The sequence below is a fragment of the Triturus cristatus genome, chromosome 12 (genome assembly GCF_964204655.1).
Source record: "Triturus cristatus chromosome 12, aTriCri1.1, whole genome shotgun sequence".
Lineage (NCBI taxonomy): Eukaryota > Metazoa > Chordata > Amphibia > Caudata > Salamandridae > Triturus > Triturus cristatus.
The window spans coordinates 819,508,456-819,534,049 of NC_140595.1; the positions used below are offsets into that span (position 1 = coordinate 819,508,456).

General features: G+C 43.9%; 1 protein-coding gene across 1 annotated transcript in view; it reads left to right on the forward strand.

Moving 5' to 3' along the window:
- The window catches only part of LOC146782980 (IgGFc-binding protein-like), a 334,560-nt gene that overhangs the window by 138,890 nt on the left and 170,076 nt on the right, over window positions 1–25,594 (forward strand). The window contains exons 23-41 of the mRNA XM_085639314.1: window positions 18–156; window positions 2,044–2,185; window positions 9,594–9,790; window positions 11,047–11,188; window positions 11,283–11,524; window positions 11,630–11,778; window positions 11,879–12,007; window positions 12,169–12,307; window positions 13,554–13,692; window positions 14,148–14,344; window positions 16,727–16,868; window positions 16,962–17,203; window positions 17,533–17,681; window positions 17,778–17,906; window positions 18,976–19,114; window positions 20,736–20,877; window positions 21,620–21,816; window positions 22,907–23,048; window positions 23,166–23,407. Of these exons, the coding sequence (XP_085495440.1) occupies window positions 18–156; window positions 2,044–2,185; window positions 9,594–9,790; window positions 11,047–11,188; window positions 11,283–11,524; window positions 11,630–11,778; window positions 11,879–12,007; window positions 12,169–12,307; window positions 13,554–13,692; window positions 14,148–14,344; window positions 16,727–16,868; window positions 16,962–17,203; window positions 17,533–17,681; window positions 17,778–17,906; window positions 18,976–19,114; window positions 20,736–20,877; window positions 21,620–21,816; window positions 22,907–23,048; window positions 23,166–23,407 (3,139 nt within the window). The remainder of the gene's footprint in view (window positions 1–17; window positions 157–2,043; window positions 2,186–9,593; window positions 9,791–11,046; window positions 11,189–11,282; window positions 11,525–11,629; window positions 11,779–11,878; window positions 12,008–12,168; window positions 12,308–13,553; window positions 13,693–14,147; window positions 14,345–16,726; window positions 16,869–16,961; window positions 17,204–17,532; window positions 17,682–17,777; window positions 17,907–18,975; window positions 19,115–20,735; window positions 20,878–21,619; window positions 21,817–22,906; window positions 23,049–23,165; window positions 23,408–25,594) is intronic.

A 25,594-nucleotide genomic window follows, 5' to 3' on the forward strand; every position in this document is an offset into this window, starting at 1 on the left:
CACTGTTTTTGCTGCAGATGCAACAAAACAAACTCGACGGTGGTCCCAGAATGCACTGTTGATGAGCAGGAGTTGTACAAAGGACCCGCCTACTGCGGAATCTTGGTGGACCCACAAGGCCCCTTCGCTTCCTGCCACGACAAGATCAACCCAAACGTAAGTTCTATCATTAGTATTTACACGGCACTGACTCATGAGGGTCCTCTAGTTACTTGCTCACATTAGCAAGGAGAGAAGCTATAGACCAACGAATGGAGGCACAGACTCAGATATAGACGGAGGGACGGATTTACATTTTGCCGGATGGGACACTCCTTCATAACGGTGATGAATATCCCATCTGCTGAAATATAAATCCCATAGGATATAATGGGATTTATATTTCTGAAGACGTGATACCTGTCACTGTTGCGATGGAGTAACCCGTCCGCCGAGATCTAAATCAGGCCCAGAGATTTAAGATCAGAAGGGCACAGAGAGGAGGAACGACTGAGTCTGCGATGAAGAGAGGATCAGGAAAGAAAAGCTGGACTTCTTTGAACCCAGGGGATGAAGGCAGATGGGCTTGAGCAGCACACGGATCCCATGCAGGCTGTTTCTGCTGCACCTTTGGAAAGAGAGACAGTAACCCTGATTACAAGTGGGCCAGAATGTGGTGAGTCATTTTTCCCAATTGGTAAATACCACTAAGCTAAGGTGAAGTATTTACGGAGCGTAGTAAATAGCCCCAACTCCAGGTTTTTCAATTGAAAATAAGGCATAGCATGCAGAATCGGTATTTAATGCACCAAGGGCCAGATGTACATAGGTTTCCGTTTGCAATTACCTAATAGCGAATTTTCACAATTCACTATTAGGTAATATCAGAAACAACGATGTACTGCAGTGTGTTTCACACTGTTAGCGATTATCAGTGGATCGCAAATAGTCCTACCTCATTACTATTCATGAAGTAGGTTTACAATTTGCAACCCATTGGGAATCGCTAAAATCACAGGGATGGTGGCCTGCTGGGGTCAGCAGGGCACCCTGTCTGTGATTGCTTTAAAAAAAAGCATTTGTTTTTTAAACGCTGCCCGTTTTCCTTAAAGGAAAATGGGATGCATTTCAAAATGTAAAATGAAAAGTTTTCTTTTCATATTTTAAGGGTAGACAGTGGTCTGTGGGACCACTGCCTGCTCTTAAAAAAACATTTTCGCATGCATTCACAAAGGGAAGATTTTTTTTGGAACCCCTTCCCGTTTGCAAATGGTTTACCATTAACTCCGAGTTGGCGGTAAAATTGAAATATTTTACAGACTGCTTTTCGGTTGCAAAACATTCACACATACCACTGTGAATCACTATTAAGAAGGGAAGCCCTAAACACTTCCTGTCCTAATACTGAATCACAAACCCATTTTACGAGTCAGTAATGGGTTACTAAATCACAAAATAGGGTTTGGTTCATAGAAAGATGCTTTTTCTCTGATCGCAAGTGGCCTGATTCTGCGAATCGGGTCGTTTGTGACCTAACAATACCCATCGTACACCTGGCATCAAATTCCTTCTGTTTTGGCCTTTTCTGCTGATAGGTTGTACCAAGTTTGACCTGCTGGAGTCTGTCAGGGGAATACAGCTGATGTTTGCTAGCAATATGGACACAGAATTTGGAATACAGATCCCTGTACAAGCTGTGTTGGCAGAGGGATCAGAATTCAACCCCTAACTCATAAGCAGGGCTTAAGAGATCTGGGTATAATGCCAGGAGTTTAAATTCTTTCTGTTGCTTTCACCGGCATAAAGGGATGTGTTGAAGATACGACACAGGAGCCATCTTGGCAATGATCTTCGATGCAGCAGTATTCTATGAGGGGGAGGTAGAATTTGAAGCGACCTATGATTTATTAGGGATTATAGTAATCCAGAGGTGCTAAGGTAGCTGCTGTGATTAATGCTTTCCTTGCAAGAGTCTGTGGTGATCTACATTAAGGCCCTGCTGTGTTATGATGATCCAAGGGTTAGGATGGGCCAAGTAAAGAGATATCCTTCCACTTGTGTTAGACCTTCTTCAAAGACTGCGTGTACGACATGTGCGAGCTGGGTCCAGGCCAGCGACCGCTGTGCGAGGCGCTGGAGTCCTACGTGAACGAGTGCCAGGAGAGGAACGTCACCCTGCGACCATGGAGGAACGACACCTTCTGCCGTAAGTCACCTCCTCTCTTGTCTCTGTTTAGGTTCAAAGATGATATCAAAAGGAGCTCCTGTCCCTTTATGCTTCCTTCTTAAGACACTTTGAACCATCTGGCCATGAAAGGGTGGGCTACACGGGACCAGCGTCCCTATTATCATCATGGCCTTTAATTCTGTTCTTCACACCAAAAAAGCGGAAATTGTACAAATACAAATATTCATCAAACTGGATATAAACTTACATAATTCAAAAAAACAACCCAATGACCATCTTAACTTAGTATTTGATATCTTTGGCATGGTCTAGAATACATCCTTCTCTTTGTGCTGCTGGCTCCTTTCTCAAGAACAAATCCATTTGATTATTGAAATAGAGCCCACCTCAATTACCAGACAAGGTGCCGGCTCAACAGAGACCCCCGCTTCTGTATCTATGAATAGCATGTAATTTCCCCTGCAATGGAGAATAAAACGCGGCCTCGGAATACTGGATCACCTTCTGTCTTCCTGCTCCAAACCTCGTACAATCTCCTGGAGGAAGCCTGAAGTTAGGTGACCAAACATAGCCACTTGTTCATCCTACTGATCCTCCCGTTTGAGTGCACTTGTAGCTGAGGCCAAGGGGTAGCTGTGGTAAGGAACAGCACCAAGAGTCCATTAGGGATGTAGGGAATGGTGTTTTTTCTTTTAATCAGAGTTTAAGAAAGTTCCACAAAATGTGATTCAACACAACTGCTTTCATGTCATGTAAAAAAGTAGCTTAAGATGCTGGTTGAAGACTGGTTCAAGCACAAAAGGTCTCAGCGGCATATTTTATTCCCAAAGCAGCCTCCTGCAGATACACATTATGCAAAATGATAAAATGCATGAAATTCCAGAACTTTCATGTAATACAAAATTCAGCAATGTCATTAATTTCACAGGCATAATAAAAATGTCATCTAGACCTAGATAGCAGCTATCACAGATCCTGCCCATTAACCAGTGCAGGTCCAGGACTCAAATAAAACACCCAAAGATTGTTTTTATTAGGACCTTAGTCCTCGGATCCCAACCAGTGTTGCGTTGTTACTCAGATCAGCCTTAATACCCACTATCACGGGGCTTACAACAGCGCTTACTTGGAAAAGCCACAAAGAGACCTGCAACAGAGCTGGCCATAAAGAAGACGTCTCAGATAGCCAGTGTAGCTCAGGTGTGCCAACGAGGTGGCACACCTGAGCTCCACTGGCTGTCTGAGACGTGTTCTTTATGACCTGCTCTGTTGCAGGTCTCTTTGTGCCACCTCGTTGGCTATCACAGTTGCTCTCAGAAGTTCTTGCCACTGGGACTGGTCGCACGCAAACATCTAGCAGACCATTCGAGATGAAAAATTTTGCAAACACCTATTCTCCAAGGGGAACAACCTTTACAACGCAACTATTACAACGCACTACACTTACAACGCAATTTTTACAACGCAACATCCACTACAACGCATTCCATTACATCGCATGACACTACAACGCATTTTTAAAAACTACCTTTACAACGCATTCCATTACATCGCATACTACCTTTACAACGTATACCATTACAACGCATAATCTTAAATTAAAACCCCTACACTATCCAACACTTACCCTACTGTTGCACCCCCTGGAGTTAGAATAGTAATTTTTACCCCTATACTATCCAACACTTACCCTACTGTTGCACCCCCTGGAGTTAGAATAGTAATTTTTACCCCTATACTATCCAACACTTACCCTACTGTTGCACCCCCTGGAGTTAGAATAGTAATTTTTACCCCCATACTATCCAACACTTACCCTACTGTTGCACCCCCTGGAGTAAGAATAATAATTTTTACCCCTATACTATCCAACACTTACCCTACTGTTGCACCCCCTGGAGTTAGAATAGTAATTGTTACCCCTATACTATCCAACACTTACCCTACTGTTGCACCCCCTGGAGTAAGAATAGTAATTTTTACCCCTATACTATCCAATACTTACCTTAAATGCAATGCAATATTATGCGCTGTAATGGTATGCGTTGTAAAGGTAGTATGCGATGTAATGGAATGCGTTGTAAAGGACGTTTTTAAAAATGCGTTGTAGTGTCATGCGATGTAATGGAATGCGTTGTAGTGGATGTTGCGTTGTAAAAAATGCGTTGTAAGTGCATGCGTTGTAAAAGTATGCGTTGTAACGACATACATGCAACCTCAAGAGAGTGTATATATATTGTCACGGAGTGGTCTGTTCCTGTTCTATGCATTCCTTGCATATTTCTTGGACTGTGGAAATTATATATATATATATATATATATATATATATATATATATCAAATACTCTCACACACAAGAGCAAAGGTGGGCACTCCAGGCAAGTCAAGCAATTTCTTTATTTTCTCACATCACGATGTCCGTCCTGACGCGTTTCGGCTGATCCCAGCCGTTGTCAATCACATTACATTTCAAATCATTCTTATTTCAAAGGCACAGTCAATCATAGATATAGAAGAAAAAACCTTTGTTATCCCCCATGCCCTAATCCTCTCGAATACTGTGTTTTAAACTGTGTAAGATATTCATTCCTATTTCCATAATCATTTTTACATATTTTTATATTATTCCCTTTTTTGTGTTTTTATCAAAATTATTTTATATAAAGAACAAGCCAACTAAACATTTCAATGCTTCTTGTTGTCATGCTTGGACATTGGAACTGTTCTAGGAGTGTGTGTGTAAGACCAATTGTGGTTGAAACGCGTTGGTGGTGGATATTGGTGTTTACTTGCACTAAGAATAAATCCCTTACAAACTTCCTTGGTGTGCGGTGTTTCCTTTACGAGGGAATTGGTTGAAAAAAATAAATAAATAAAATAAAATAAAATATATATAGATACATATATATATATATATATACTTGAAGATGAAGGATCACAAGAAAACAACAGCCAGCCAGGGCAAAAATCTGGATCCCAAAGGATACAATGAGTCACAAAGAAATAAAATATCCGAGAAAGAAGTGACTCAAACAGATAGATTCACCAAAGAACAAAAATATATTTCCACTACAACGTTTCAGCTTCCGCCTTCCTCAGGTAGTACAAGATGGTTTGCTCTGTGGCTGCACAGATGACAGCTGAATTTTCAAAAAGCATCATGAGTGAAGATTCCATTTGGAATGTGGAATCAATGCAGTCCAGAGAGCTCTTGAGATATGCAGTAATCAGGTTGTGTTGTCAGTAATGTTCAGTCCATCTGGATGCAGTGATTTTAAACGGTACATCCAGAAGTTTTCCCTGGAGTCCAGTAGTTCTTCCTTTGAAACATGTTCCACGGGGAAAATCTTAAAATCTGATAGTGAATGATCCACAAGGTTAAAATGATTGGCTACAGGCTGGTCAATTTTCTTATTAATTATTGCAGATTTGTGGTTCCTGAATCGTGTTCGGAGGTCATTCACTGTTTGGCCTACATATTGCTTTTTACAGCTTTGCCGTTGGCACTGAATCACATAAATAATGCATGTTGAGCGACATGTAAGATGCTGCCTTATTGCATAGGTCCTTCTCGTAACAGAACTAGTTGCAGATGATGTTTGTAAAAGATATTCACACGTGATGCACCTTTTAGAGTCACAGCAATGAACCCCTGCATTTGTTACAGATTGCTTGAGTTCAGCTCTCACAATAAGAGATCGTAAATCTGGAGCTCTGCGGTAAGCAATGACTGGTGGTTTTGGAAAAACCTTTTGCAATTTTTCACAAGTGGACAGTAAGGGAAATGTTTTTTGCATTATATTTCTGTAGTTAGGAGCTGATGGATGATAGTCAACTACAAATTGAGTTCTGTCACTTTTGTTTCTGCCATTGGTATTCCAAATAAGTGCTTCTCTGGGTATCTGCAAAGACTTGTCAATTTGTTGCTGTATGATATGCAGAGGATAGCCTCGCCTTTTAAATAATGTAGCAAGCTCCTGTAGATGGTCTTTACAGGTTTCCTCATTGCTGCAGATGCGTCTTATTCTGAGTGCTTGGCTGTAGATGATGCTCAGTTTAGTGTGGTGTGGGTGACATGAAGTCCAGTTTAGATACAAATGAGCATCTGTAGGCTTGTGGTACAGATCAGTTGTAATTTTGTGTTCATGAATGGTGAGTAGCACATCCAGAAAAGGGAGATGAGGATTCTGTTTAGTATTGCTGCTGGTAAATCTTCACTCATGATGCTTTTTGAAAATTCAGCTGTCATCTGTGCAGCCACAGAGCAAACCATCTTGTACTACCTGAGGAAGGCGGAAGCTGAAACGTTGTAGTGGAAATATATTTTTGTTCTTTGGTGAATCTATCTGTTTGAGTCACTTCTTTCTTGGATTAAAATATATATATATATATTCACTGAAAAAACCATAGGTTTCACACATGTTATAGTTAGCTGTACATTTCACTCGTAAAAAACCAATGAAATTCCACGTTATAGTTAGATCAGGTAACTATAACTTGCGCGACCGCAATCCACTGCTGATGACGTCACATATTACATCACTCATGACATGGTCAGTGACATCACTCATCACATCAATGATGACATCTCAAATGACACATTGTGGATTGCGGTCGCGCAAGTTATAGTTACCTGATCTAACTATAACGTGGAATTTCATTGGTTTTTTACGAGTGAAATGTACAGCTAACTATAACATGTGTGAAACCTATGGTTTTTTCAGTGAATTTGCAAGGTTTTTTAAATGCTAATTCCTAACTATAACGTGTGTGAAACCTATGGTTTTTTCAGTGAATTTGTACGGTTTTTTAAATGCTAAGTTATGTATTTATTTTTAATTTTTGCGCGCACGGTGCGCTTCGCGCACCGTGCGCGCGCTGTGGGCACTCGGTGCACTTCGCGCACCGAGCGCCCACGTTGCGCATTTCGTACCATGCACGCCTCGCCATTTTTTACAAAATATCTATTGTTTTTTTCTCTCTTGGGGGTCCTTAGATTTATATATTAAATGTGATTGTTCATTTTTTTTTATTTTTTTTTTTTTTTTTACCGTACGCGTACGGTAAGCTTACCGTACGCGCACCCCGCGATTTTTAAAAAAAATTATTAAATTCATTTTTCATACTTTTTGCCCGAACGGCTGAACAGAGTTACTTGAAATTTGGCAGAGAGGTAGTCCTCAGGTCAAGGAAGTGCCTTTTGTAGGTTTGGTGTAAATCTGTTCAGTAGTTCCTGAGAAAATAGCATTTAAATCAATATATATATCTGAGCCAGCTTACGGTGCGCTTACCGTGCGCTTACGGTACGCGTACGGTGGCGTGCGCGAGCGCGATTCCGATTGGCTGTTAGATCTAAGTAAACATTCGAATCGGTCGAAACCAGGAAGCGGCGGCCGCCATTTTCTCTCTCCCACTCTGAGTGGGGCAACAAAAACAAAGGCAAAAAACATCTAAAGGGGCAGTGTATTCAGTTCCTAACCACCTAGCATTGATGTAGGTGTCCCCAAAGAACCACTAAGACCAAAAATTCAATTTTATTTTTTTTCGAAAAATTGCCGATTACGCTTACCGTACGCGTACGGTAAAAATTAATTTAAAAAAAAAAAACTATCCACACTATCCAAACCCTATGTGCAAATGGAGCCTGAAGGGCAGCATTTGTGCATGGCTTATCAGATACAGAAAATATGAAAGATTACCTTTCACAACGAAGCGCATAATATGTCCTCCATGTGCGCACGGTGCGCGAAGCGCATCGTGCGTACATGGCCCATCCCGCGTAACGTGGGCACGCGGTGCGCGCAGCGCACCGCGTGACCACCCTGCGTGCACGGCACTAACTGCGTAAAGTGGGCGCGCGGTGCACGAAGCGCACCGCGTGCTCACTGTGCGCGCACCGTGCGCGCACCGTGCGCGCACGGAACGAACTGCGTTAACTGGGCGCGCACGCCACGAATGGCGTAAAGTAACTTAGCATTTAAAAAACCGTACAAATTCACTGAAAAAACCATAGGTTTCACACACGTTATAGTTAGGAATTAGCATTTAAAAAACCGTGCAAATTCACTGAAAAAACCATAGGTTTCACACATGTTATAGTTAGCTGGACATTTTACTGATAAAAAACCAATGAAATTCCCCCGTTATAGTTAGTGCAGGCAACTATAACTCACGCGACCGCAATCCTCTGCTGATGCTAATACTGTATTTAGACACTTATTTGCCCATGTCTTCTTCCATTAAATTTTAGCTATACATATATTGCAAATATTTTTTTTTCATAAAGACACATATGTCATCAGCAGAGGATTGCGGTCGCATTAGTTATAGTTGCCTGCACTAACTATAACGGGGGAATTTCATTGGTTTTTTATCAGTAAAATGTCCAGCTAACTATAACATGTGTGAAACCTATGGTTTTTTCAGTGATATATATATACACACATATATATGTATATATATGCATACAGACACACACACACCACACCTTTCCCAGACTCTACAGCTCAGATAGATACGGCCGCTTTTACAACTATGTTACGGTGATCAGGAATCACCTACTCTTGGAGAAGTCCTGCCCTAGTCTTGCATTTTGTTTCTGCTAAGGGTGGGGTATAAGCTGAAGGCATGTGCAAGCAACCAGTAAATCCCTCCAGAGAAACCTCTCCAAAATCATACACAAACAGATCAATAAATTAAGCATTGACACCCAGCCCAGAGATGTGTTCGAACTCAACACCAAAACACAATGTCCCGCATGTGAAAGATGCGACCAGTCATTCATTGAGAAAGTCAACAATCTGGCATTGATTGGAGATTGGCTCTCAGGGTGCAGAGGGGCCATTTACTATGTTTACTGGGGATGGGAGGCCAAAACAAAGGCGCAAACAGTACGTATACTGTAAATACGAGATTACGTCACACTGAAAGCAGGAGTCACCGCCAGTGTAACTGAATATCGCTTTCTTACAGCATTCCAGTGTGAAAGGTGCAGCTTCTCTCACACTGCTTCCATGGCGTGGCATGAGCGTCTGTTGCAGAGATGTGTACGTGAGCTGTGGGTTATGAAGTAGACTTCTGTCCTCCTATGACAAGGGTACCATTGGTTTGGGCAATAGTAACACCTTACCAAGCTCAGTTTGTGCAATACACGTACATCTGTGAACATTACTATTATATAATATGTGAATCTCAGAAAGAGCATGTCATTCAGAGATGGCTCCTGTCTTTTCAGTAAATTTAACAACATAAGTGGGACCAACCACCATCGAATGTGTGGTTTCTTGATCCAGCGGGAACAGCTGTATCACTTATTGAGACTGTCTTGCCTGCAGTATTTGTGTGAGAGGGCCTGTACTCTCATACAAGTACTGGCAGAAATGGCAGTAACATTCCATAACCAGTGGAATTTCTTCTATTTCCACAGCCATTCCCTGTCCTCCCAACAGCCACTACGAGCCGTGTGCCTCCGCGTGCCCTGCCACGTGCCTGGACCCGCGGCCTGGGCCCTGTGACCGCCCTTGCGTGGAGGGCTGCCAATGTGACGCTGGCTTTGTGCAGAGCGGGACGCAGTGTGTGAGCAAGAAGGACTGCGGGTGTACCTACAACGGAGAATATTACCAGGTATGTCGTTCAACTCCCCACACAGGACGTGGACCCTTTACACATTGCATCAATATTAGTGCACGTCCTACTGTCCCAATTTACCACTTCACACGCGTAAATGCAGAGGGACTGGGAGACAATCTCCCAAATGACCAGCAGTGGCATGACATGCAAACAAAACATGGTACTTAGAAAAGGGATTATTTGTTGAGTTTTCATTCTCACTCAAAGTCAAGTTAATTGCAGATATAGTTTCTGCCTAACAAGAAAGTGTTGTCTGATCTGTGCATCCAGTGTGTTGCAGTCTGTGGCATCTTTATCCTAACCCAGCCCTTGCATGGGCAAGTGCTGAAGAACAGAGAAGACAATGGAACTGACCAAGCTAGAGCCCTCCTTCCGCCTGTTCCCTGCCTTACCTGAATTAGCACCAGGTGAACAGAGTTAGAAAATAGAATGTTATTGCAGCTGAAAATTATTTACAACTTTTTTCCACAGCCAATTAACAGGGATGGCGCGTGCCCCAGTAGTATATTGTATTTTACACGAAGAGGAACATATGTTCTTTTCTTATATGCTTCTTTCAATAAAACTTTTAAACCTAAAAACACTGTTCAATCCATCTCCTGATCTGCACTATTCTGTGACTTGGTTCTGGAGGCTGTTGAAAGCTTTGTTTTGAAATGCATCAACTAACAGATGGACCAAACAGTTAACTGCTGTGTTTATCCAGAAATTACCACTTTTTTTTATTTTTTATTCTTTTTCCAGACCTTTGAATGATATTTCTGTCAATTGAAGGTTTTGCTGAACCTTAAGTAGATAAATGAAAAACAATACTTAATTAATTTAATTTCCAGCCTTTAAGGCAAAATAACATTTTTTTGGAAGAGGCATAGACAATCAATACGTTCATTGCTGAAATTCTCTTAGAGTTCTTGGGTAAATCTCACCCAGTTGCCTTATTTATTATCTGAAATCCAACCCAGAATTCTAAACAGTTTAACTCCACTGGGTGAAATCAAGAACATCATAGGTGCATAACTAACCACACAATTCTCCTTCTATAGACGTAAGATACACCCAGGTGGAGTTCTTCTCCAAGTCTTCAGTCTCTGTACTGTTTCTCGATGTTGAGGACTAACCACATCTCGGAGTATGCTCAGATTTAGATCTATGCAGCAATAGATGAACTGGAGCTCCATAGACTTCGTTCTCTTGTGCCTGCCCTGTTTTTACTCCTGTTTTGCTTCTTCTGCATCCTTTCTGATTCCTAGCCTGGTGAGGTCATCTTCTCTGATGCCTGCAAGGAGGTGTGCCAATGTCTTGCCAACAACAACACAAAGTGCACCGATAATAGTTGTGCACCAGATGAGTACTGCTCCAACCATACCGGGGTTCAAGGCTGCTTCCCCAAAGGTAAGGGGTACACCGTTTGAAGCCATTCTGCTCTTTTCATGTTTAAGCTTGGATATCTTCTGCTACTTGATACCAATAACCCTTTACTTTCTAGACTCAGCCACTTGTGTCGTCACTGGTGACCCACATTACACCACCTTTGACAAGAGGAAGTATGATTTCCATGGTAACTGCACGTATGTCCTGACTCGCCCTTGTAACTCCAGCCAGACACCCTTCGCTGTGTACGCCTCAAACGAGTACCGGTGGAATACACACACTGTGTCATACATCAAGGCCATCTATGTGGAGGTGTATGGAGTAGTGGTGTCGCTACTGAAAGGCAACACTGTACAGGTAATATGCCACTTAGAAACTTGGCGTATTGTCCTTCTGCCATTTCTGGGTTTACTGGAGAGGGAGTCATAGCAGAGAAACTGATTGTATCTGTCTTGCCACCAGGTGGATGGCGCTACAGTGACCATCCCCATCAATCCAGCCGCTGGGCTGTCAGTCTCCTCCTCTGGAAAGTATATGGTGGTTACAACAGATTTCGGCCTGGTCGTGCGGTATGATGGCAACCACTACGCAGATTTGAAAGTGACAAGCGAGTGAGTATCACATATCAAGGGCATAGTACCAAAAGGGGAATGATTTACTGGCAAAGAGATGGTAGAGGAAGCTAAACCCATTGGCTATTTATCTTTGCAGTTATGAAGGTGAGCTGTGCGGCTTATGTGGGGACTACGATAGAGTCCCCGGCAATGACTTCAAGACCCCAGAGGGGAAGCCAGTTACTGGAGTCAATGACTTTGGAAACAGCTGGAATGTTGACCCCCGGTAAGTGACTGTTCTCTCATAGTTAGAGGTGTTCTTCTTTCACAGGTGCATGGTTGCGGCATCCTTTGGTTACACCATATCCGCACATACAGTCTTTTATCTCACTCGGTTCTTCCTTCATGGTCCCATGGCTGATCCATCCTCTCTGTTTTTTTCTCCAGGTGTAACTCGTCCAGCTCCACTGTGGTTCCAGATTGCACAGAGGAAGAGCAAGAATCCTATGAGGGGCCCAAGTACTGTGGGATCCTGACAGACCCTCACGGGCCATTTGCTCCATGCCACAACAAGATTAACCCAAATGTGAGTGTTGGTGCACAATCTGGTCCATACAGTAAACTCTGCCTAGTAATATGGAGGAGCATGTTGTGGAAATAGGTGTAGATGAGTGGGTGGTTGTTTCATATTACAGTAAGGAAAAGGAGAGAATATATTAGGAAAAAGAGTAATAGAAGATAAATGTATACGCTGATTAGATGCAAAGTGTTGGCTCAAGAGAACTACTAATGGAGTGTGGATTGAATGGAGTCCAGTGATGTGAACCGATGCACCAGTGCAGTGAAACGAGTAAGATAAATGAATTGTGTGAGTTTGGATGGGCCATCTTCGGTCAGAAAATCCAACATAAGCTCAGGGGGGTAAAGTCCATGCTAGAGTTTTAATGTATCCATGTCAAATAAATCTGTATTGGGTACCTTTAAATTAATCATATTTTCATAGTCTGTGGTCATCCTGAAACTCTGGTACGGAACAGGCCCTCCGAGACTTTCACTGACATACTTGTCTTAAGTGAATAAATAAATAATTGTATGCATGTTAGTGGTAAGGAGTTTAGGACGTTGATAAGTGGGTATGTGACTCTGCTGTAGGGTGGATTGATTGACGTGTGGATGGGTGTAGGTGGATAAGTAAATGGCTGTACGGAGCAGCTAGTGAGTGGACAAACAGAAGTCCAAGTGGGAGGTTCATGGCAATAGCTATTTTGATGGTCGAGTGAGTGGTTAGAAAGCTGCATGAGTTTCATATTAATTAGGTGTTTAAAGGTCCAGATAAATATGTTGTCAGGTTTAGGCTACGGCTAATGAAAAGTTGAGCTCGTTGACGGATGGTTTGATGAATATTTGAGTGTGTTGACTGATAATTTGATAGAAAGCTCAGGCTATATAAACGGGTTAGTAAAGTATTAAGAAACTGATGAATGGTCCATTGGTTTAGTGTGTATGTGGATTGGTTAATAAAAAGTTGAATGCGAATGGATGGATGGCTTGATGAAGGATTGACTGAGTGAAAGGTTGAAGGTGAGTGGGTGTATGGATTGATGAGGGATAGGTTGAGTAAATGAGTATGTACTATGTTGAGTGGGTGGGTAAGTTTGTCATCAAGTTGGGTGGTTAAAGCCGTTGGGCCACCTTTGGAGTCTGGCGGAGCGTGAGCCCTTCTGTAAGTCCGCAAGGATCGATCCACAACCTCACGTTCCAACCGCTTTACTTAGACGATTGAGCTGTGGACTTGTACGTGTATGTTTAAATGTATCATTTCAATCTTTCAGGCCTTCTTCAAAGACTGCGTGTACGACTTGTGTGAACTGGGTCCCCAGAGGGCACTGTGCGAAGCACTGGAGTCTTACGCCAATGAATGCCAAGAGAGGAACATCACCTTAGGACCCTGGAGGAACAAGACTGACTGCCGTAAGAGCAAACCATTTACTGCCTTTCTTGGGTCTTGCACCAGATTCACAGCAGGTCCATGGCTCTTCCTAATGGGAATTAACCAATGATCTCTCACGTAAGGGCCTATTGGCACAAGCCACTTCTGGGATGAAGTAGTCATTTTCCATAGAGGGATATATTCTGTGTTGTTCACTGGGAAGTAAGTTGCTTCTGGGGAGGGAGAGAAATGGAGAAAGCAAGTGGGTGGTGAGCGAGGAGAAAGTGGGAGAAGCTACTTATGTACATTGGTGAGTTTGTCACGTCAGTGCTGAATGATAAACATAAAGATCTGGGTGAATGGTATTTTGCGTAAATATTTTCTGGCACCATCATCACCTACTAGAGACATTGCAAGGCGCTCTGTGGAATGTGTACCTCAGGTGCAAACTCATTGTGTGGTTCCTAATTTCCTCCTTTCCTCTGTTCCACTCCAGCCTTAGCATGTCCTCCAAATAGCCATTACGAGCCTTGTGCATCAGCCTGTCCAGCCTCCTGCCTGGATCTTCGGCCGGGGCCCTGTGACCGCCCGTGCGTGGAGGGCTGCCAGTGTAATGCAGGCTTTGTGCAGAGTGGAACGCAATGCATTAGCAAGAAGGACTGTGGCTGTACTTTCAATGGACATTATTACCAGGTATCTATGGGGTCTTTATCCCCCTCTCCTGACTTCTCCATCAGAAAAATATTCTTCATGGCAATTTCATGCAGATCCCTGATGTGGGTGCCAGAAAAAGGTTGTCCCAAAAGTGTCTTTCCTGGATTCCCAAAGGATTATTTTCTCTTTGATGTAGAAAAAACAGTTACATGGAGTTACTTAAAAATTGGATACTCCAGAAAATGCCTTTGCTAGGTTTGGTGTAAATCTGTTCAGTAGTTTTTCAAGAAAATAGTGTGTAAAATGGTTCTGTTCTGGACATGGCGAGGTTACATTTCAGAGGTACCTGGCCCGTCAATCCTTCAATCTCCCTCTGGTGGGAGTAGACTGATGCATCCACTTCAGGAATCTGTGTTTGTCCTTCTAGTCAGAGGTTCCAATCCCGGTGGGTCCACTCCGCCTTTTACCCCCAGCAGGGTGGATCACAGGTCCTGGCCTTCTGCCCAGTCGCTCACCTAACCTGTAATGGCTGGCTAATCCCCGCAGTGTGCAGCCTTTGGCCAAAAGCCATATGCTACCGGGGTTGGCCGTGAATAGGAGTTTATGCACACAGAACAGTTGGATGTATTATATGATCAAAAAAAGACCAGATAGCCACTGAAAACCCTAAAGGTTAAATTAAAGTTATTATTAGCTTTTGTTAGACGACTGTAATGTACATTTAAAAAAACCTACAAAATTCACTGAAAAAAAGCAGTTATTCTGCAGTCATGGTTGTAAAACCAAACTGAAAAACTACTGAAATTCACCAGTTTTGGTAGGGTGAACTAACCATAACTCAAGCCATCACCAAGCATTCCTTACGACCTTATATATGACATTACTGATGCTATCTTAAATTACACCATTGATGACATCACTGGTGCCATCATCTATGATTGTGCTGTTGACATTCAACTGTGAACCTTAAAAATGTAAAAAGAAAAATTAAAAAAGGGGCCTACAACCGTATGCGGCAGGGTTGACAGTCAGTGGAGGTATGGGTAAGGTCTGGCCTATTGCCGGCCCTTGCACGGCCAAAGGCAGTGGGGCGTTGGCTGCCGACAAATGGTTGGGTGCAGGGCATGACTACATGCCTGGTGGTGTTTCCAACCCCTCTACCAGGCCCTGAACCCAACCTGCCTCGGGCACCAAACCCCTGCTGAAATTGGACTTCAGCTCCGGCCAGCATTAGATGACTGCTGGGCCCAACCCTGATTTGGCTGGCCAAAAACCTCTCTTTTTGGGGGGACGGTGGATCTGAAGCAATGACCGTAAAGCTCCGAACAGTGAGACATGGGTTCTTGGAACTTGCTCTTGGTTTGGCGCACTCGTGCAGTGCTTGAGCAGTAAGCTTGTTCTGTCCAAAGATCCTTTTTGAAATACCTTGACACCTTCTTACCTGAAAACTTAGAATGCATGAGTTGTCAACAGTACCGAGGCGGGTACCATGGACCCTGGGCAACATTTTAGGTGTCAGGGGTTTGCAACTCCCAGAAAAGAGCTACGGGCACCACAGCAACTTTTTAATTGTTATTCTTTTTAATTTAAACCATGGAACAACTTTAAGGGTCTGGTTGTCAGGATGTGCTCAGCCTATGCCATTGTGTGGCCTTTGAAATGTGTTTTTCAGGATGCGTGGGCCGTGCCTAGGATCCTGAAATGGCAGGCACAAGACAAATTGTTCTCTTCCTGCAGATAATCGGACCACTCGGATCCATGGTTCCAACTTTGGATTCAATGCTCTGAAAGGGATGACCGCAGAAAAGTGTCTCTCGACCAATCGGATTGTTTTATTGTCTTCAATTTTGGATTTGGGATATTTGCGTATTAGATCCTCAAATCCTCCACAAATAGAATGTGCAGGCTACACAAAAGTGTTAAACCTTTAAAGCCTAGTCGGCAACTTAATGGAATGCTTCTATGTCTAAAACTACTTAAATGATTTACACCAGCCCAACAAAAGCAAGCATTCTCATGAATGTTTGATTTTTCTGCCAAGTTTGGTTTAAACCCTCTCATGGGTTTTGTTTTTTATCCCCCCGCCCTTAACTTCTACTGCACAGATCTGCATGAAAATTGTCATGTCGGATCTTCACATCTTGTAATCACCAAATATGGTAGAGATCCATCCACGGGATCAGGATCAAAATATGTTTTCTCAATAGAAATGTGACTGAACCGTAATTGCACAGTCCTGACTGTCATTATGTTGTTTAGAACCCTTGTTGAGTGCGGGGAGGGACCATGACTCGCGAGAGGCATAAAGGTTTACCAGGGTGAGGATTCTCGGCTCACACCTGAGAAGAAGGCATTCTTTCCCTCCTAAAGTTCAGGTTGCTAGTTGTAATCCTATTGTTCTACTTCTCTTCTCATCCCTAGCCTGGTGAAGTCATCTTTTCTGATGGCTGTAAGGAGATGTGCCAGTGTCTTGCCAATAACAACACCAAGTGCACCAACATCACCTGCGCTCCGGACGAGTACTGCTCCAACCACACTGGGGTTCAAGGCTGCTTCCCCAAAGGTAGGTGATGAGTTTTCTGAAGACGCTCAGTTGCTGTCACATCAGTCTAAGTTTCTTTCTGCTTATCGATACCAATGACCGCTTCGTCTACAGATTCTTCCACTTGTGTCATCACTGGTGACCCGCATTATACGACCTTTGACAAGAGGAAGTACGACTTCCATGGCAACTGCACCTATGTCCTGGCCCAGCCCTGCAATTCCAGCCAGACCCCGTTTGCTGTGTATGCCTCCAACGAGTACCGGTGGAACACGCACACTGTAGCGTACATCAAGGCCATCTATGTGGATGTGTATGGAGTTGTGGTGTCTCTACTGAAGGATAAGCTAGTCCAGGTAAAGCACTCGCCTGCACGTCGTCAGCTTTCAGATTTATAATCCTTACTACATATGCAGCTGGTTTGTATTATAACATTCTTATGAATCTACAGTATTGAACACAATTGAGAAGGTCAATATACCTCAAAGTCACAGCTTGCTGAGCAGTCAGGAGAGTGCTCTTACTATTAATGCATGCAGAATAGTTAATGATGGAGCTTTTTAGAGAGAGCGTGCAGAGTTTTAAGAATTCTATTTTCCAAAATGAAATACAAGTCCTCTCGGACGAGAACAGCGAATCTGGTCAATGCATAGAGAGAAACTCACTCGGTTTGGATTTGTTTCAGGTGAACGGGGCGAACGTTATCCTCCCAAACAGCCCAGTGGCCGGCGTCTCCATCTCCTTTTCTGGAAAATACGTTGTTGTGCAGACCAACTTTGGCCTGGTCGTGCGGTATGATGGGAACCACTACGCAGATGTAAAAGTGACAAGCGAGTGAGTAATAGTGAACTGTATCCGAAATACAGGATGATGAATGGAAGCAAAAACACTGAATCGGTACCTGGACTTATTTATCGCTTCTTCCTACAGCTACCAGAATGAGATGTGTGGTTTATGCGGCGACTACGACGGAGCTCCTGGTAACGACTTCAAGACCCCGGATAGAGAGCTAGTGACGGGGGTCAATGACTTTGGAAACAGCTGGAACGTTGATCCCAAGTAAGACCTTTAGAAGTCTGCTATGAGCGTGGGATGTCTCAACAGGTTGTCTGATGTGAAAGAAAGTACTTGTTCGTTGGTCTGAGTCCTGCTGGGGGAAGTGATATGAGTTATTGTTATGGGGCAGTTGTTGAGTGTTCTGAATGAAATGGTGGACGCAGCCAAGTTCTGAACGGTTTGCTACTTAGCCGTTGTGTTTTTATTGTCTTTCCTCTTTGTTGGTCGGTAATGAGGCCATTATTATTGGTAACTGTGCATTCTCACGCTTAGGGTTCAGCCATGTCAAAGGACTTCAACGCAATGGCTGTGCAGTGTGAGCGAGTAGAGTGCAGTGTTGTATGACACTACATTGACCCACAATGGTATTTCATCCAGTACATCCCCGGCTCTTCAGCGTCAAACTATGTATCCACTTTCACTTATCTAGACTTCCCTTGGGATGTAGTGGTTAGGCCAATATATTGTACATATGTAGTGGATGTGCGATCACTGTCATGCTATACAACGTGAATATGCAGAGTGCATTTTTACTGCCTACGATGTCCTTGATCTCTGAATACTAAATCCATATGAACATATAAAGTTTTTTTCGAAACTTTATTTAATTAGCACAGTAGACAGACAACAAGAGATTGTGTATACAAACTACATTATATGTAAATGTACAATAATACATCCTAGTATGACAGTGGAATTGTACAGTTTGTATGTAGAGCGTAACACTGGGTGTTAGCCTTTTTCTAAGTATTTACAGTTTTTGCTGGTTGAGTTCACTGGGACAAGGCTAGGTTTCGTGATTTGCAGAGGACGAAGCGTTTTGGTCAAGTGTGCAAACACGAGCTAGAAGCCAGCTATCCTGCCCCACAGCTGGCCGTCTACGCTGTAGGCCACCTCCCCATCATGTGTCCTCATTGATGCAAAGGTTATGGAGATAAGAACCTTCTTCTGCCATGTCTCACAAATGTTAAGTTTTAGCCAACTTTTTGTTCTTTTTTGCTTGTCACACGGTTAATCCCACTCACTCTCCTTTCTTTCTCTTGCTGCACCTTGTTCTCCACTTCTCCCCAAGATGTAATGGAACAGGCTCCACCGTGGTCCCGGAATGCACAGAGCAAGAGCAAGAGTCCTATGAGGGGCCGGCCTACTGTGGCATCCTGCTGAATCCCCATGGCCCGTTTGCACCCTGTCATACCAAGATAAACCCAAACGTGAGTGCGGTTCCACACGTCCACAGCAGTCAGCTTAGAGATGTTCCTGGTCTGCAGGATTCAGAGTGAGCAGTGAGCTTGGCAGGACCACTAAGTTCTACAAAGAGAGCTAAGCATGTCCGAAGACATGGCATAAGCAAGAGGACAACTGGGCAAATTGATAAAGCCATGGAACTGTGCAGAAGGATAAAGTCCTAGAACTGGGCAGAAGAGTTAGAATACAGGTGAAGCTGTGACGATTGCAATGAGTGTGGCGAGTAGACATGCTCCATGCTCTTGGCATGCACTTGCTCACCAGCTAGTTTTGACTCAATATATGCATCCCTATTATTATATACGCATGCATACAATGGGCCCATTAATGTGCAGACAAAGGCTCTGCCAGAGGTGATTGCCTTCAAAGAATCTAGAGACTAATGGGCAGACAGATTTCTGGTTGGGTTGACCAGTAGACGGACCCAAGGATGGAGTGAGGAGCAAATAGTGGCCAGACGAATAGAAGATGTACTGATAGGTTGTTGGGTGATTGGGGAGATATTTAATAGGTCTGCCAAGGCCAAATGGAAAGACTTATGCCAGGGTGTGGGGTTAAGAGGATGGAATGATGGAAGTCAAAAAGAAAGAGGAATTAGAAGTTGTGAGTAGTGCATGGGTGCAGAGATGCAGGCACACTGATTAAAAAGGCAAAGATGCTTGGATGCACCCAAGGGTTGGCAGAAAAGCTGGTGCAAGACTAGGTGGTGAGGATATGGCTGGGTGGAAACGCAGGCTGATGGATGGAAAGAAGGTCAGATCAGCAGATTAATAAAGACTGTATGGGTTAGTGCATGGATAGATGAAAGCCCATATATATGGATGGGTAAAACCTGAGTAGATAGAGTAAAGGTAGATTGCATGCATGGGCATGGCCCAGTGCATAGAAGAATGGAGTCAGTCCTATGAACCGATGGTCGGATAGACCAACTGACGGAAAAATGCATGGGTAGGTGGAAGGACAGGTGGACAGATGGACAAATCACTTTGGGAAAGCCACAAGATGGATGGATGGATTTAAGGACCATAACTCAATCAAGAAAGGAATGGAAGGATTGATGCACAAGACAGATTGAACTGAAGGATATAATGATGGGAGGGTAGAAGACACCTTCCTGTGTTGATTGTTTAAGCAGGTGCATTGATGGACAGATGAAGGTCAGATAGAAGTAGTATTGTGGAAATGAACCATTTCTCCATATGGTGGGTTAATGTCCAAATATATGCAATACATACAAACCAGGAATGTTCATAGAGGTCTGAAATACTTTAATTTGCTACAGGAATGTATCCAAAATAACATCTACTCTCTGTCCACTATGGAAAGAGGGGAACACCTATATTGCCATTTCTAATACCAGGAACCAAGACTTACGTGGAATCAAAGGCTGCTCAAGGTCTAAGGAAGAGGTGAGAGCTCTGCTATGAAGACACCACGGATCAGCCGGTCCTCAGTGCATCTTACAGGCTACTCTTAAACCTACAGGATCCCCACCTGACCTGTTAGTTTGAGAGAAGCAGGACATAATGACTAGACTCAGCGATGCAAAGGTCATTGAAATAAGAGCTCTTTCTTTACATCCCACAGACCTTCTTCCAAGACTGTGTGTACGACATGTGCGAGCTGGGCCCAGGCCAGCGACCACTGTGCGAGGCTCTGGAGTCCTATGTCAACGAGTGCCAGGAGAGGAACGTCACCCTGCGGCCCTGGAGGAACGAGACTTTTTGTCGTAAGCTATCTCGCTACCGCTACCTTGCTCTCTTCTACCTCTTGAAATTCAATCCCTAATGGTTTGCTCCTCTATTGGACCTGAAGAAGTGTCTGCTGGACTCTGAAAGCTAATTTATTGTACCATGGAAGCATTGTATTTTCATTATTTTCAATGAATAGCCTTCAACCCTGGACTGTTTCGATAGTCCTAGATGGTTACTCTAAATAGTTACTGTAATGCTTGTACATAGTCTTGACACTGTACTGTTTTTATTTGAGTTTTTAAGTCAAAATAGCCAATATACTTATCATTTTATTTTTTTATCTCTGTTGTTGTACACATTGACTTGCAGCCGTAGGTACCTGGGTAGATGCGTTCTGAGATATGTACCTTGATCGTCAAGTGAGGATTAGTGTGGGTCCACTAACATCAGGTTGGCTTCCATCTCAAATATGGAAGAACACATTGTGGGGAGGTTAGTTAATAGTAAGGGTACTAGTAGGGGTTCATTATTCACGATACAGCATGCGTCTTACACAGCTGGTAGGTGTTTCTCAGTCACTACATCACTCAGTTGCAAACCTTAACCAGGGACTTGTTTAAAAAGTCAGGATGCTTGGATGCACAGAAAAGATTCTTGTTTTCTCAAAAGCACATAGTAAAGCGCTTGCAGGTAGAACTGTGCACAATTTCAATATGGTTGACCAGGCAAAAACCAACTGATAAACCCAAGTTGAACATTCTTCTTCTCTTCCCCCAGCACTGTCTTGTCCTCCCAATAGCCACTATGAGCCATGTGGTTCCGCCTGTCCAGCCACCTGCTGGGATCCCCGCCCTGGGTCCTGTGACCATCCATGCGTGGAAGGATGCCGCTGCAACGCCGGGTTTGTGCACAACGGGGAGCAGTGTGTTAAGGAGAAGGATTGCCGATGCACCTACAATGGCCAGCAGTACAAGGTACTGTCAGCACTTCTCTATGTGTCCCCCAAGAGCATCCATACTCTATCTGGTACCAGCCCTTAGGCTTTAACATGCTCTAACGCACACCCGAAACAGTCCACTATGACTCCATCTATCACTGGAAGTAAGACAACCTGTAAACCTGAGGCCCCTATGACTCCATCTATCACTGTGTGTAAGACAACCTGTAAACCTGAGGCCCCTATGACTCCATCTATCACTGGGTGTAAGACAACCTGTAAACCTGAGTCCCCTATGACTCCATCTATCACTGGGTGTAAGACAACCTGTAAACCTGAGGCCCCTATGACTCCATCTATCACTGGGTGTAAGACAACCTGTAAACCCGAGACCCCTATGACTCCATCTGTCACTGGATGTAAGACAACCTGAAAACCTGAGGCCCCTATGACTTCATCTATCACTGGATGTAAGACAACCTGTAAACCCGAGACCCCTATGACTCCATCTATCACTGGGTGTAAGACAACCTGTAAACCCGAGACCCCTATGACTCCATCTATCACTGGATGTAAGACAACCTGTAAACCTGAGGCCCCTATGACTCCATCTATCACTGGGTGTAAGACAACCTGTAAACCCGAGACCCCTATGACTCCATCTATCACTGGGTGTAAGACAACCTGTAAACCTGAGGCCCTCAAATGATGCCTCAAATGAGGTCTAAAGAGCCTGTCCACTTAATTGGGAACATTGGGCCAAAGGGACGCCAAGCTTCCTGAATCAAAAAGGGGATCAATGTGGTTTGTATTCCACCAACTCTTTTAATCTATGTTGTGAAATAGAAATCCAATATGACTGCATTCCATCAAAATCTCTGCCAATCCACTGACCTGCCAACCCATGTGTATGGGCTTTTAAAGTTGTATCCACTTTCGAAATATTTAAATACTTAGAACTAGGATTCTCTGAAACCGTTCATAGGCTCATGATACCTGTAGATTTCTGTTGTTGATGGTGACCGCACGGCGTGTACCGTTTAGGTGTTATTTTTCCAGCCTCCATGTAGATAATGGTTTGATTGCTTCTTTAGTTTTCATCTTTATCTGTGTCTTTTGACTCCTAGCCGGGTGAGGTCATCTTTTCGGACAACTGTAAGGAGAAGTGCCAGTGCCTTGCAAACTATACCATTAAATGCAGCGATACCAGCTGCGCCCCAGACGAGTACTGTTCAAACCACACTGGCACACAAGGATGCTTCCCCAAAGGTAAGGGGTGCTTCATCAGAAAGCCTTCATCTTCCTCCATCCTCCTTAATCTTCCTTCATGTCCTTCTTAGTTCTCTCCTACTGAGTGAAATCATTGACCCGCTTCTTCATCTGCAGATTCCTCCACTTGCGTTGTCTCCGGTGACCCCCATTACTCTACCTTCGACAAGAGGAAGTACAACTTCCATGGCAACTGCACCTACGTCCTGGCCAAGCCCTGCAACTCCAGCCGAACCCCCTTTGCAGTGTACGCCTCCAACGAGTACCGATGGAACACGTTCACTGTAGCGTACATCAAGGCGGTCTACGTGGAGGTGTATGGAGTGCTCGTGGCTCTGCTGAAGAATAAGATTGTCCAGGTAGGATATAGAGAAAAATAAAGGATGTTTATTTGGCCAGGTGGCACCTTGTAAACCAAGAGGCGGATCTCTGAAGAGTTGTAGGCATTTGAGTGACAGAAGGCAAATGATGGCTGTTTTAAGTCATCTGCCCCATTGTTTCTCTTCCAGATCCTGCCTCTTTAACTTGGAATATTCATTCCTTAGTGGGTGCTAATAACATTACAGCTCTTTTCCTGTGACCAAAACTGGTCATTTAATAGCCCCTGTCACCTGTCCATGCTAAATTAGAGCCTTTTTTCTGCTATTTTTATTTGTTTAATACAAAAACAGTCTTTTCATACAATGTTTTAAACTGTGAGTGCCCGAGTGTTTGAACCATCAGGAGGGGAGGTGACGGGTACCTTTCTGTCTGTTATCCCTGACTGCAGACCCTGAGCAGCACATGAAACGATGCCAGGCCTGCCCATGCTGACAGTAGTTTGCCCAGATGCCAGCACTCCTTTTGGGAGCGAATGGCAAGGTTCATTTGTCTAACACAAAGGCCTGTTGATATTTGGAATTGAGACCTATAAAGAGTCCAGGCAGCCTGCAAGCTCTTGGGGACTCTCGGCTGCTCCTATTGTGATTTCTTGTTATTTTTGGAAATACCTAGTACAGCCCGGAGGATGCTTCAGTGTGGTTTGTAAATAAAAAGTGGGGCTGGGATTTAAATCTGATGAATGGTTGCTGGAGCTCGGGTTCTCAGCTGAGGCGCAGGCAGAAAACGTGCCTATTGGGTGCCCAGTATGGCTTATGGTTGGTTGATATGACAAAAAGTTGATTAGGCAGACGTGCTCATCTTTGGCAGGCTGCATGGACAAGCTATTGGATCTTGAATGCTGTTCTTTGGTCGGGAGCCAACAGAGGGATATCAGTGCATGAGTGATGTGAACTGAGGGCGTAGGGCTTAGGGTGTGAGGGGGCACATAGTTCTGGACTCTGGCCGTACTCTTGTCAGAAAGCCTCCCAGTACTAGCACCTTGGATGATCCTTTGAGGACTGAAGAAGCAGGGACCAGATTTCTCAAAGGACCTTTAAATGTAAGATGGAGGGGAAGCTGTGCCCCTTGGTCCCAGGTAAGTGACATCAAAACAGGGCAATATCTTTTTCTGCAGACCTCCAAACCCGCAGTGCTGTAGCTTTGCCAAGGCCTTGATGCTTTGAGAGGCCGCTCGCAGGAAGCCCCCCGCAGGCAGATGACAGACAAGAATAAAGACATCAGCTCACACGTTGGCTACAGTGACATTTGTAGCTCAGGGAAAGGCATTTCAATCAGTTCTTTCCAGCATATGATGCTGGTGGCAGGGCGAATAATGAAGTTCTTCTTGGAGTGGGTAACCCTGCCATGACTGACCATGGGATCCTCCCGATAGTGAGTGAAAAGTGCACAGATCTCTATTCCAGACTTCTTCTTCCACTGCCACACACAAAGGGGAGCAGCACACGTAGACGAGGTCTTAGGGTAGACTTCACAGATGCTCCAAAGGAAGGTGGTAAAGATCCACCATGAGCAGAATGAACTAGGGAGCTTCACTCCAGACACATCTTGTTCCAAGGACAGGGTAAGGTAAGTTCTGACTGTTTTTGGATGCCACTCTTTCAACAGGTACATGAAAAAAGAAACTTCTGGACCCACTTAGGAGTTTTGTTTTTCAGCTTACCAAGGTTGACACTCTTCAAATATTGCAGGTTATTCTGTGGTGCTTTCCACCTCTTTGACAGAACGTGATCACCTTTCCTTTGCGATCCCAGTGGTCCTTTGCTTTCGGAAGGAGTCCATGAAGAGGTATCCTCCCGTGAATCACATCACCTCTCAGAGAGACATCACCTCAGTTATGATGTGGAATATCTGGCGAAAAGACACATTGTTGTTGCCTGTGGTAATAGATCCAAGGACGTTCCTTCAACCAAACAGATAATTTCAAGATGAAAAGTCTCATGTATCATGACATTCTATGGGGACGCTGGAGGAATGTATCTGAAGGAATAATCACAAACTCTTCAAGTTGAAGACACTGCAATCCTCCATTCCTGAGCAGGGAAGGGTTTGCAGGAGATTTGCGTGGCAGCCAGTGAGTCTTCTCGCCATAAATTTGCAAAATGTTATTGCTGTGGCCTGGATGCAAGGGCTGAAACCTTGCATGGAAGATAAGTGGTTCCACACAT